Below are 13,838 nucleotides of genomic sequence, written 5' to 3'. Positions count from 1 at the left end.
CATAAAAAGAGAAAAACAAGTCACAACAACACGGCAGACTGTGCCGTTATGGATTTCACCAACAGTCTCCAAATAGTATACATTGGTAGATTTAGTGATATTCTACATGGAAATGAGTTAAAAGCGAGACCGGATCGTTCCAGTCAGGATACACAGCGATTTGGTAGTCAAAAAATCCCGTAAAAAGTCAACTTGAGACTAGCCTTGATCAAGGCTGTTGACGTACTGTTCCCCGGCCCGGTTCGCTGCACACGCATGCAGTGCATACACAAATGTACATTACCATACATTGTACAGCGAGAACAGTATAGCGTAGTCGTGAGTACGGTCGTGTCTTACTACTTTCAACCTCGCACACGTGGCTCAAACAACAGCCTTGATGGGTTTGTAAAGCTTTATCGGAATTCCGATAAAAGGGTATTCATGATGTGGGCGTGTCATTCTAAACATTGGCCAATCACAGGCGCGATTGAGAATGACGTATTACTGCAAGCAATCATGCCACGTCCATGCATGCATGCGTGTGTGTGTGTGTGTACGCTGTACGCTAGCTGTATGGACATGTACTGTAATACGTGCTTTTTATAGCAGTGTCGGGAGCGTGGTGTGTATATTAGCTATGATTGTAAGGGGTCTGAATGCGCTGCCGGACGGGTGAGCCGGACAAGACTCGCCCGGTCGGTAATGGTGTTGAACAACTTCGAACAACTTCCGTTGTCTTGCGTTTCATTATAACACGAGGACTAGCATCATAATTACAACGTAGCTGGTAGATTTGTCCCTGAATTGAAAGCTGCTGTACTATAAGTGTAACGTTGTAGTGTAGTACTAGTAGTATGGCAAGAGTTAGTTTATGAAATTGAACTTTACTTGTAGTTGTTGTTCAGCCACATGTTCAGCCACACGCCATCTTCTACCGTCTGGTATGTTTTCGACAACACATATTTTCGATCCCCAACTTTGATTTACCGCGAGAAACGTAATAAATAATATATGTCTACATTAAGACAAAATAAACAGCTTGGTTTCTTATCTCATCTGGTCTGTGTTTGTGCTTCAAGGGGATGGGGTGTGTTGTACTGTCATATGCCCAACACCTAAGAATTCTTACCAAGTAGCCATCTTGCCGGAAACCCATGACACCTGGATACTTTTTTAACCTTTCTCAAACACATTTCACATGTTCTAATTTTCTTCCTTCTATTTCTAAACCCATGATTGATGCATTAAACGCGGTTGTTATATTTTGTTGAAAGTTTCTGTAGTTGTGTTGCAAATTATACACCACTGATTTCCAGCGACTTACTGTTTTATTTTACTAGTAGGGATTTCTCCCTCGCCCGCCGCCATTGCAACTACAACCACGGTTTGTTTACAATTACGTCGACGAGCACGTGTGTGCGAGTGCTTGCAGAACGTTGTGATTGACATCGCAGCGAGAGGTTATAGGTCAACCAACAACCAATGAGAACGGGTTGTTAGTAAACATTAGCATAATGAGCTCCACCCTTAATTTTGGCAGATACAAAACCATCAAGGCGCTACTTATTAGGAAGTACCCATGTACCGTAAGTGTACCGTATACAGATGGTACATGTACATGTACATGTACAGTACGTATGTGTGTACATACGCTGTATACGTATTATATGCACTGTGTTATGTATGGGGGTGCACTGGTGGAATTCAGTGATGGGGACTGGGATTTTGCAGATCGCGGCTGGCTGTAGCGCCTTGATCAAGGCTAACTTGAGACAGCATAATTTTCTTCATTTACCGATTTTTTTTTTTTAAACAGCATACAATTTTATTATTTTGAAAACACCTTCAAATTACAAAAAAATGTTAACATTTAAAAATCGTAGCAACTGTAAACTTGCTAGATAAAACCTTAAAACGCTAACACCGGCAACGACGTGCATAACGTCACAATAAGGTTTAAAAAACATTGAAGGTACAAAACTGAAAGCCGCTAAACAGCGCCCTCTTGTGATTAACCTTCGCCATTAGCCTACGATCAAGCAGGGCGCGTGATAGCAAATAATGTGGGGGTGTTTTTCGTGGCTGAGATGCGAAGAATAACCGCGATCTAAGACTTGAATCAAGTCTACGATCCCACTAGATAGTCGCGACATGCCGTGATCTTAGTTCCGGGGTCATTTTGGGACCGAGTTGACTCATAAGTATGGTGGCCCTGAAGGGACATCGCATATCGCAAACGTGTGCGCATACGTATGCAATGTCGTGAAACAATTCGCGAATATGTGCGCACACGTCTGCGAATATTATTTGCGATGTCGTGAATTTTATTGCATACCATGTTGCATACCTTTGAATAAAATTTCTAATGATCTGGGGGGTTTCTTTCCAACAGTGAGATAAGCGGTAGTCATTGCAGCAGTAGTCTTTGTTGTGAGGCAAGCGAGGCGTGTGGTCGTCCTTGGCCTGGTGCCAAGTTCCTGGGTATACACATGCTTTACAGAGGGAGCCTGCTGTAGCGCCACAGTACTCCCTAGATCGGTAACAAATTATCCACAACTATGACATCTTCCTAATGGTATGCAACATGGTATGCAATAAAATTCACGACATTGCAAAACAAATCGCACTCGTGTGCGCACGTATTCACGATTTGGTTCACGAAATTGCATACGTGTGCGCACATATTCGCGATTTGTTTCACGAGATTGCATACGTGTGCGCACATATTCGCGATTTGTTTCACGACATTGCATACGTGTGCGCACATATTCGAGAATTGTTTTACGATATTGTATACGTGTGCGCATATATTCGCGATTTGTTTCACGACATTGCATACGTGTGCGCACACGTTTGCGTTATGCGATGTCCCTTCGGGACCACCATACATAAGCAACAGAACCATTCAGGGTCTCAAACAGGAATACTGTATAGATCTCTCACGTCAACAACACAGTATGTACCTGATATATCTTGCCATTATAAAACAGAACCTGTGTTGATTTTGCTGACTCATTATTCGACGGGGATAGCCAAACATGAGAATGTTTTCATCCTTCTTGGTTTATAAGAAACGTACACATGCCCAGAGTACGCTGACAATTATATGCAGAAATTGTAGCACTTGAATTGTAGGCAATTGTAATTTATAGGTCTGGTTGTCAGCGGTTTGTATCGCACTGGGACTGTCGGTACGGACTAGCCACCACGTATAAAACGTAAAGCATACCCCCTTTGCCGGTACTACTACGGGGCACACATCGACTGCTCTCTCACAGCCCACAGTGAAAACCTGCGGTATGTATCACTATTATTACCATGATCTGTCTTGCTTTTGCGTAGAATAATAAAACTCTACTTATCGTACAATCCTAACTATAACCTCACACACTGACCATGCATTGACAAACCGACATTGTTGAGTACGTTGGCCTATTGGCCATGCATTAAATTGATGCCTTTAGGCGGCATGCAAAATGCAGTATGTCTGTGTCTGACTGTCATGTTTCATCATAATTTCATTCTCACTATGAAAATAGTATCGTGTGGCCATCTAGGGCATTCATTGATTTCTTCATTCAGACTTCATTTTTTGATGTGAATGATTTCCCCTGTATAATTTAATATGAGAGCAAAATGCTCTGCAAAATAATTCAGTTGCTACTCTAAAAAATTACTATTGTTGCTACTGCTGGGTGAAATAATTCCCTGCTTTTCGTATTAACACTGGGTGAAAAGGTGGAATGCTGGTCATCTCGCTACCTGACAAGCTCGCCACCAATAAAGTCGCCCCCTGCAAAGTCTCCCCCTACCCAGCTCGCCCCGGGTTGAAACAAAGTCGCCCCCTGGCAATGTCGCCCCCAAACAATGGCGCCCCCCTAGCAAAGTCGCCCTCTGACAATGTCGCCCCCAGCCAATGTCGCCCCCTAGCAAAGTAGCCCCGAGAACGGGACTTGAATCAAGTCTAGATCCCAGGGTGACTGCGGGGGTAAGGCCGCTCATAAAAGTGCGGCTTAGTGTCACTCTTTTAAAATAACACTTACTAAAAAGCATGAAACCACCTTGGAGAGCAGTGGAGAGCTGTTGATAGTATAACACTGAGAGAAACTGCTCCCTCTGAAGTAACGTCCGTTTATGGTTCCTGTAGTTGCTTTCCAAAAATGTAATTAATTTTTGAAGTAACGCTGTTTACCATGGATTGACAGAGCTACCCTCTTGAGTTACCAATAGTCCTGTATCATGGTGCAGCCATCTTGAATTTCTCCCATTAATATAAATGTTACCAAACCGAGGCTGTAAGAACAAAATAGTCTGGTTCTTATTTGAAAAATGATTAATTAGCATCCGTTATTGTTATTCGATAGGAACATGACCAAGATGGAGTCAGCATGATAAAGGTCTTTAATGGCAAAATTTTGTGTCTCTCTCAAAGGTAGACATCACGATGGGAAGTTCCCACAGCCTGGAGCTGGAGAGCAAACGTGTCGTCATCATTGGCGGTGGTTACGGTGGTGTGGCTGCAGCCAATAAACTCCTCGGGAAATGTCAGCTGACTCTGATCGATTCCAAGGAGGCTTTTCATCACTGCCTAGCTGCTCTACGCGCCTGTACTGAGGACGGTAAGAGGATTAGTAAAGCATCGGAGGTGAGGGACAAATCTCAAATAAAGTTCGCCACCACGCGCTTGTGTTTTCAAAGAAAAAAGTCCACATAAACTATTAGTTTTGAAATCTGGTCACAAGGAAAGAGAAGTTGTCTTGCAGTGTAGGGAATCCTATACATGTACATGTACTTTGCTCCATCTCTTGAGAAAGGTGACGCTTGGGTAGTAAAGTAACAACAAAATAAATAATTTTGGTTTGAAGTAATTAAAGAAATATTTTTAACTTTGCATGGTGGGAATACGATTAAAAGGTTTTCGGTAACACCATGTAGTAATAATAATAATAAAAATGATAATAACAAGTTCTTATAGCGCAAACCACAATAGACCGTATCAATACACTTCTATTAGTCCCCTGGGACCAATTTCATAGAGCTGCTTAAGCAAAAAATTTTGCTTAAGCAAAAAAATCATTGCTTAGTAAAATCAGATTACCGGCCAAGACTCCACTCAATTGTAATGCTAAGTAAACAACAGCTTAATACTAATCATAAGCAATGTATATAGCAGGACATTTTGGCCAGTAACATGTGTAAAATAAGGGAGCTATTTTCGTGCTTAAGCAAATTTTTTGCTTAAGTAGCTCTATGAAATTGGCCCCAGGTCATTGGGCCAATAACATCCCTTTAATGATTATCTCTCAATGAGTTGGGGTGGTTCTGAAAAGAACGTTGGTTTTAACTCCACGTTTCGATCAGTATGCTCTGATCGCCGTCTGGAGAAAGCTGGTTTAAAATTGATCTTGTCTTTCTTCTTGATGTTCGAAGGCCTCGCCGGTAAGACGTTTATCCCATACGAGCCAACCTACGGCAAGAGTTTCAAACGTGGAACCGTCGTGGCGATCGACGTAGATTCGAAAGAGGTGCTTCTGTCCGGAGGCGAGTCGATTGGCTACGACTATCTCATCATAGGTACTGGGAGCCAGGGAGGGTTTCCCGGTAACGTAGAGGGTGGAGAGGACACCGATGTTTACATATCGCAGTATACAGCCATGTTGCAGAAGGTATGGGATGTAGTGGTTATTTGACTGAAATGTAACAGTAAATGTGATTTGTATTTTAAAGTTTGTTCGAATTGTTTTGTATTTGAAAAAAAGTTCTCAATTCCCCTTCAGGAGATTGTGTTTGATTTTTTTTTTTTTTTGGGGGGGGAAGGTCAAGCTTGCCAAGGAGATTGTGGTCATCGGTGGTGGGGCGGTAGGGCTTGAAATGGCGGGTGAGATTGCCACCGACTTCCCCACTAAGTCCGTAACTGTCGTTCACTCCAGAGAGTACCTCGTCGAGGGTGATGGTCTAAGGCCTGCATTCAGGGATGGAATCAAGGACCAACTCACCGCCAAGGGAGTCAAACTAGTTCTTGGTAAGTAGGATTTGAAACTTTGCATGATGGAAGTACATGACGATATAGTACAGGTTTGCGGTAACACCATGTAATGATAATCTCTAGAACAAAAAGAACCAAGAACCGCTTGGTTTCAACTGAAGAGTTCAGAGTAGAAACCAACGGTCCTTTTTAGAACCACCCTAACTCATTCAGAGATGCATTACACGGTGTAACCGCAAACCTTTACTGTTGTAGTTCTCGGTAAAATAAAAGTTGTTAAAAATAAGAACATTAATATGAACCCATCCATTCAACCCCATGATCAGAACATCCAAAACCTATTCCCCACAGATATCCCCTTTTTAGCCTGCCTCATTTACCAATTTAATGTTTTGTTCTCCCCCTCTTCCAATCCTTAATATTATTGTCCAGACTTTCTGGTAAGTCTGCTATCATCTGGCGTCTCAAAATTAATTGTTGATTTTTCTTTGAAGTATATTTTATTTTTATCCATCCATCGTCTTTTTCTTGTTTACTTTCTAAATGCGTCCTCCTGTGTTGGTGTTTCCCCTTTACAAGAGAAAGAAAATAAACCGAATATTGTGGATTAAAGGCAGTGGACACTATAGGTTATTACTCAAAACAATTATTAGCATAAAACCTTACTTGGTAACAAGTAAAGGCTGATAGTATAAAACATTGTGAGAAACGGCTCCCTCTGAAGTAAATGTAGTTTTCCAGAAAGAAGTAATTTTCCACGAATTTGATTTCGAGACCTCAGATTTAGAATTTGAGGTCTCGAAATCAAGCATCTGAAAGCACACAACTTCGTGTGACATGGGTGTTTTTTCCTTTCATTATTATCTCGCAACTTTGGCGACCGATTGAGCTCAAATTTTCACAGGTTTTGTTATTTTATGCATAATATTAAGATACACCAGGTAAGAAGACTGGTCTTTGACAATTACCAATAGTGTCCACTGTCTTTAAAAGACGATTCATCAAATAAAAAAACCTGTCTTTTTTAAAACTATTTATATTTTGCGGAAATATTTGTTTTTCTTCAGGCGAGAAAGTCTCTAATCTCAACGACATCCCCAGGGATGGATCTTCCAAGTGTACTGTAAAGACAAACAAAGGGACTGAGATCGAGGCTGATCTTGCCATCGTATGCATCGGGAAGCCAGTCAAATCATCCACCACGTACTCTAAGTCACTTCGTAAGAAAGCCTTACCATCTTCAACTACTTATTATGGATTTTTTTTTATTGATTTTTGTATTACACATGTAAATAAGACCTAAGTATTTCCTGAAACACATGGGAGACGTATTTTTTGTTCCTTCCATTGCCCCATTGCCCCTGTACATAATATTTTCCAATTGACTTTGTCTTGACTTAGTAGGCTACACGAAATTACTTGTGGAGCACCCCGGTCTTTAGAATTTCCCTTAAAGGAACACATTGCCTTGGATCGGACGAGTTGGTCTATAAAAAGCGTTTGTAACCCTTTTTTATAAAATGCATATGGTTGGAAAGATATTTTAAAAGTAGAATACAATAATCCACACAAGTTTGCTTGAAATTGCGTGGTTTTCCTTTTACTGTGCGAACTAACACGGTCGGCCATTTATGGGAGTCAAAAATTTGACTCCCATAAATGGCTGACCGTGTTAGTCGACGAGGTAAAAGGAAAATCGTGCAGTTTCGAGCCATGTTTGTGTGGATCATTGTATTCTACTTTTACAACATCTTTCTACCCATATGCATTTTATAAAAACGGTTACAAACGCTGTTCAAGGACCAACTCGACCGATCCAAGGCAACGTGTTCCTTTAAGCATTTTTCTTCTTTTCCCTTTTTTGTTTTCCCTTTTCTTGTTTTGTCCTCGGTCTCGATATGGCGGTAACGCATACCAGAACATCTCAACTCAAAGTGTGCAATGCACCGGCAGCATAATGGCACATAGATTACAAAGGTTCTTTGGACACTGCGTAAGATAACCCAGTCACGATCTGGTTTTTTTATATGCAAGTTTGGGACTGAAGATTCCAAAACAACTATAGCTCCTTAGGAGTTTGCAGCACCGGCAAAACAAAAACGGTGCAAAGGTTGCCCGTGTACAATTTATTACAACCTTATGTGCATCACACTTTATGTTAATACACACAAAAAATAAGCTATGAACAAACTGTAGATCACATTTTAGTACACATGTTGTGGGACTTGATTCCCTTAATTATCACTCCTGAGGAGTATGGAGATTCTGTCCCCTATATGGAAAATAAACATGGACTGGCGGATGATGATTCAAAAGAGGGCGTTTTCGGAAGCAGTTTGTACACAGTTTGCCATGGGGGAGTGAATCTCCGGGTGATAGAATATCCTACTACACAGTTGTGCCAGGAGATTCTGTCTCTGGTGGACAGATTTCACTGGGACACGGTGCATGGGTTGCGATTTATAGCAAATTACATCTAATAAATGCCTTCTTTCTTGTGATATAATACCAGAAAGCAGTATGACAGATCGTGGGCAAATCAGGGTCAATGAGCACCTCCAAGTTGAAGGGTTTACGGACGTCTTCGCTATCGGGGACTGTTCGGAGTCTGGTGCAGGGTTGGCGTACGTGGCTGGTGCTCAAGGGGAGTTAGCTGCTGATAATATATGGTACAGCGTCGAAAAGAGAGGCCTTAAAAGCTGGAAAAGTAGTAAGTAATATCTGCATCATATAAATTCCATTGTCGTAGCGGGACAGAATATTTGGGGATCTATGTCGTTGATGGAATTTAGGCAGATAAAGGGTACGTCGCGAAAATGATTGCTGTTGCTACCCCAGAGCCATCGCAGATTTATATTTTCAGAATGTATGGTTGAATTAACAAGCAGAGGTAATCATTTTTACAAGGTGCTGTGGCGCTGTGTTCAGCCAAGCCTTGTCCAATGCTCTTACGCAAGCACCGACCTGCTCTGAGTTTACGAACTACATAGATACTAAACTGCACGGTTCATAACAGTACTTGATACTGGCCTCGTTTTGTAACCTCGTTGATACCTCGAAAAGCAATTCTTTGACCCCACGGTATCAACTGTACAGTATAGTATCTAGATGCAGTTCGTGAATTCGGAGTGGGCCGGTGCTTGTGTTAAGAGCCTTGATCAAGGCTATGTGCAGTCAATCAGTTCTGGCGAACCCCTTCTCTTCTCGATAAAAAGTGCACTGGGTTCTTTTGCGTGCGTACACAACACATGAGACCTACGACTTTATCAATACCATCTGAAGGATGTGGCAATAATGGTTAAGTGTCTTGTTTAATCAATTTCTATACTTCAAATGTTTTCCCTTTTTAGACACAACTGGTTGTCTACACGTGTGTCCTTAAATGAGACACTTAACCATTGATTTGTCCTTCGGATGGGACGTAAAGCCATTGGTCCCGTGCGTAAAAGAACCCAGTGCATTTTATGACGAAAAGAGAAGGGGTTCATCCCGGTGTTCCTTGTTTGATTGCAGTGGTTGTATATTGCGCCACAGCCCCTTGTAAACCACTACACGGTGCTTTAAAGACAGTGGTGGACACTCTTTGTAATTGTCAAAGAACAGTCTTCTCACTTGGTGTATATCACCATGCATAAAATAACAAACCTGTGAAAATTTGAGCTCGATTGGTCGTCGGAGTTGCGAGATAACTTTGAAAGAAAAAACACCCTTGTCACAAGAAATTTTGTGCTTTTCGATGCTTGATATCGAGACCTCTAAAACTTGAGGTCTCGAAATCAAATTTGGTGAAAACTACTTCTTTCTTTAAAAATACCAGTACGTCTTTCTAGAGGGAGCCGTTTCTCACAATGTTTTATACTATCAACCTCTCCCCGTTACTCCTAACTAAGTGAGGTTTTACGCTGATAATTATTTTGAGTAATTACCAATAGTGTCCACTGCCTTTAAATAAAGGAATAGGTCTCGTACTTCAAATCGTAGCTCCACATACCTTGCATGAACAAAAAATTGTGCACTCTGATGTGCCCCTTCAGGGTGTGATAAAGCGCTGTACAAACTCCAATTTTTAGTATATTATTTTTGGCGTTGTATGAAACATAATTTTTGTAATTTTTTTTTTATTATTTTTTTTTCTTTTCATATAACAGTGGGTGTTATGATGATTATACCAATTGGACGCAACGGCGGAATGTTCCAGGTTGGAAACTGGGTCTTTGGCACCTTCTTATCACGCAAGATCAAGAGCGAGCATCTCTTTCTACCAAAATACTGGGGCGATATGAAACAGACAGTGCCCACTGAGACTTGTCTCTGAGAGTTAAAAATGTGTGTGATTTAAAGGAAAATTTACTAACAAAAACCGTTGCTGGCAGTGTAATCCACCATGTTATACATAACTGACAAACCTTTAGAAGTTTGAGATCGATCGAACATCTGGGTCTAGAGGAAATAGTGAAAAAACGATTTTGCATTACATCGATGCAACCAACAAAACTACTAAAACGCTCACTGAGCGATAAACTTCAAACTCAAAACTAGATTATTTATTTCTCAACAATAATTATGACGTTTCAGACAGCCATATTTCAAGAGATGTTTTCTACTATCTTTATCATTAGACCGCGTAAGTTTTATGTAAAAATCTGTGATCTTCACGATTTCTTTTCTTACAAATTCTGCCGTTCCTTTAAATCGACCACGGGAGTGGATAGGACTACATCTGTGTGTGTTTTTCCCGATTTCAGTCTTATTCTGTAGACGTTTATAAACATAACTTTTTGTTTTTAAACTATTTTTTAAAATGTATATATGGATCTTTGTAAATAATTTTCCGTGGTGTTGGGTTCCCTGTATATGACATCAACGAGTATACGCTACGTCACTGCAAAGGAGACAGTCGTTTTTTTGTGTAGCCTTTGAGGCCGATGTCAAACTTGACAACTGTCTGACTATTTAATGTCATCTATTTATTATCAAATAAGCTATCCCAGCCTGCAGTATGATATCATGTGGCGAGTGTGTCGTCACGAAATTCTTCTTTTGTCTGACCATTGAATATCATCCACTGTGGACTTTTTGACATAATAGAATGTACTAAGAATACTTCTCATAGGTTAACTAAAATATAATTACAATAACTTTGTTAATTTTATATTATGTTGGTTCAAATTGGCCACAAATCAGATCTTGCTTCTTTAAATTGGAATGATAATTCAGAGTTAAGCCAGCTACAGTCAGTTTAATACGTCAATTTATAAAGTGATGTTTGTCCAATTAGAATAGAATGTGAATTGTCCTGCGCCAATTCTAAAACAAGAATGTGTTTGTCATAACGCTCTACTGCATGGGGAATATTTCTTGGTGTTATTTTGGTTTTCGTGCGACTAACATAACAAAATGCCATTCAAGTCTGTATAATAAAGCAGATTTATATACTCAGCGCCTTGAGTACCTTGTTTGGTAGATACGTGCAAAATTACGATTTATTATTTTACTTCTACGGAGCCGGTGTCAGATGCAATTTGTGTCCGCCATGCAATACTGCATATGCAAATGTGTCCGGGCGGACACAATTGCATATGCACGATTGCATATGCAAAACCGTCCGGCGAACATTATTGCATATGCAATAATGTCTTCCGGATAGTATTGCATAGAGGACATATATTGCATGCGACAATATAATATGCAATAAAACTAACATGTAACTAAATAACCTGTGTTCACGTCTTTTGGATTATCATTAAAAGTCCGGCAATTAAATAATATAATGATCTTTACAATAATTATATTATGATGTCCACGCAGGAAGAATATTGTGCAGTTGTAACACAAAATCCAAGCTAATAAGCAAGTCTGACGTTTTTTATATGAGTTTCAAATGTTGGGGGGGGGGGGGCAGGTTTCCACAAACGCATTTCTACAAAAATAATTCTCAAAAATTATTTTTAGTACTTTACACTATTGAAAGGTGAGTTTGAGCTTAAACTCGCCCTCTCGGGTAAAAAAAAACCTTTAGCTGCATTCCAACCCAAAGCTATGATTCTTAAAGGGAACTTTGGGGAAGGTACACGTTTGGTAATATTACTCAAAACAAATATTAACTTAAAAACTGACTTGGTAACGAGCATTGGAGAGCAGTTGATAATATTCAACATTGTGGGAAACGACTCCCTCTGAAGTAACGTAGTTTTTGAGAAAGAGGTATTTTCTCACTAAAATAATAAAAGACTTCTAGCTAGATCTCTTTTATTCCTATCTGAAAGCACACAAATTCATCTAACAAGCAGGGTGTTTTTTGTTGCATAATTTTCTCGCAACTTTGATGACCGAGTAAGCCTGAATTTTCACAGGCTTCTTATGTTATGCTTATGCTGGGGGTACTGCAAGTGAGAAGAATTGTATTTGCCAATTACCAAACGTGTACCTTGCCTTAAAGGAACACGTTGCCTTGGATCGGTCGAGTTGGTCTTTGAAAAGCGTTTGTAACCGTTTTTATAAAATACATATGGGTAGAAAGATGTTGTAAAAGTAAAATACAATGATCCACACAAACATGCCTCGAAATTGCGTGGTTTTCCAAAATTCTTCCTTTTACCTCGTCGACTAACACGTCGGCCATTTATGGGGGTCAAAATTTTGACCCCCATAAATGGCCGACCATGTTAGTTCGCACAGTAGAAGGAAAACCACGCAATTTCGAGGCAAACTTGTGTGGATCATTGTATTCTACTTTTAAAACATCTTTCCAACCATATGCATTTTATAAAAAACGGTTACAAACGCTTTTGTTTTGACCAACTCGTCCGATCCAAGGCAACGTGTTCCTTTAAATAACATAGAGAAGACGAACAATGTGTTGCGTTACCTGAAGTTATATAACCAAACATCAATGGCAATCCCAACTTCAAAAGTACAGTCATTTGACCAGTTCGGGATCATTGACCAGTTCGGGATCACTTCAACTTTGCAATAACCAAATAATTATATCACTTCTCATTATTACCAATTTCTGTTGATAAATGTGAAGATTAACACCCATTAAACCAACAAACCCAAAATAAGGTGCCAAATATCATCAGCAAATAAATTATGGCTGTTTTCCTGAAGGTTGTCTGCGAAATTTATCATTTTTTTGTTTAAAAATGTTGGTTGAAAAACACTGTTAAAACTTCTTACCTTTAGAATTGGAGTGCCGGGGCAAAAAATATTTATGTAAAATGATAAGAATGTGTAAAAAAACATTCCTGTAAATACTGTGCAGTCATCTTGTTTTTTTGAGGTGACGAAGATCCCAAAATCTTCTTTAGGGGGGCAACTTACCCTTGACCAGTTCGGGATCACTCAACATCTCATTGCGTCAAATGGTGCAGCACTAACTTACTAAGTATGGTAAAATCATACTACTGCAGTAGAAAGTTTATTTAGTTGATTTGAGAAACGTTACTTCAACAAATTCTTGTAGATTTTTTATTTTGTGAGAAAATTAAACTTGGAGGGGTCAATAATGCTTTTTAGGTTTGCTTCACTTTTTCATTTGCCTTTGCTGTTGTTTTGAGGTTTTGTCGCTGGGTTTTTGCGCTGCTATTGAGGACACTTGCATGACATTCACTAAAGAAAGGAAGTCCAAGTCCATGCCAACACACCTCTGAAGTTTCGTGTCCTTGAGAGACAGTTTTATGGATGGGAGTATGGGTTTGCAATAAAGGGCACTCTACTGATTCAGAATAGATTCAACTGATCCTGAACTGGTCAAACAGGTGACGATACTTTTCTCAAAGCCTCTTCAAAGAACTAATCTTTTTTTGTCAGTGAATACTTGGTGAGTTTTATGACATGTTTAGGTAAACTGCTAACAAATTTTGTTTAA

The 13,838-nt window shown here is 39.9% G+C and overlaps 1 protein-coding gene across 2 annotated transcripts; it reads left to right on the top strand.

Moving 5' to 3' along the window:
* Positions 1-2,906: 2,906 nt before the first annotated feature.
* Positions 2,907-13,790, top strand: LOC139944804 (ferroptosis suppressor protein 1-like). Of its 2 annotated transcripts, none has more exons than XM_071941916.1 (7): positions 2,907-3,279; positions 4,419-4,601; positions 5,413-5,648; positions 5,800-6,004; positions 7,036-7,188; positions 8,481-8,678; positions 10,117-13,790. In XM_071941916.1, the coding sequence occupies exons 2-7, from the start codon at positions 4,427-4,429 to the stop codon at positions 10,281-10,283; spliced, it is 1,134 nt and encodes a 377-aa protein (XP_071798017.1). In that variant the 5' UTR covers positions 2,907-3,279; positions 4,419-4,426; the 3' UTR covers positions 10,284-13,790. The 2 variants fall into 2 exon arrangements, with proteins under 2 accessions (XP_071798017.1, XP_071798016.1); XM_071941915.1 differs by having other exon boundaries at positions 4,415-4,601.
* Positions 13,791-13,838: the final 48 nt, after the last annotated feature.

This window comes from Asterias amurensis, chromosome 12 (genome assembly GCF_032118995.1).
Source record: "Asterias amurensis chromosome 12, ASM3211899v1".
Taxonomy (NCBI): domain Eukaryota; kingdom Metazoa; phylum Echinodermata; class Asteroidea; order Forcipulatida; family Asteriidae; genus Asterias; species Asterias amurensis.
This window is presented reverse-complemented; position numbering and strand designations above follow the sequence as displayed.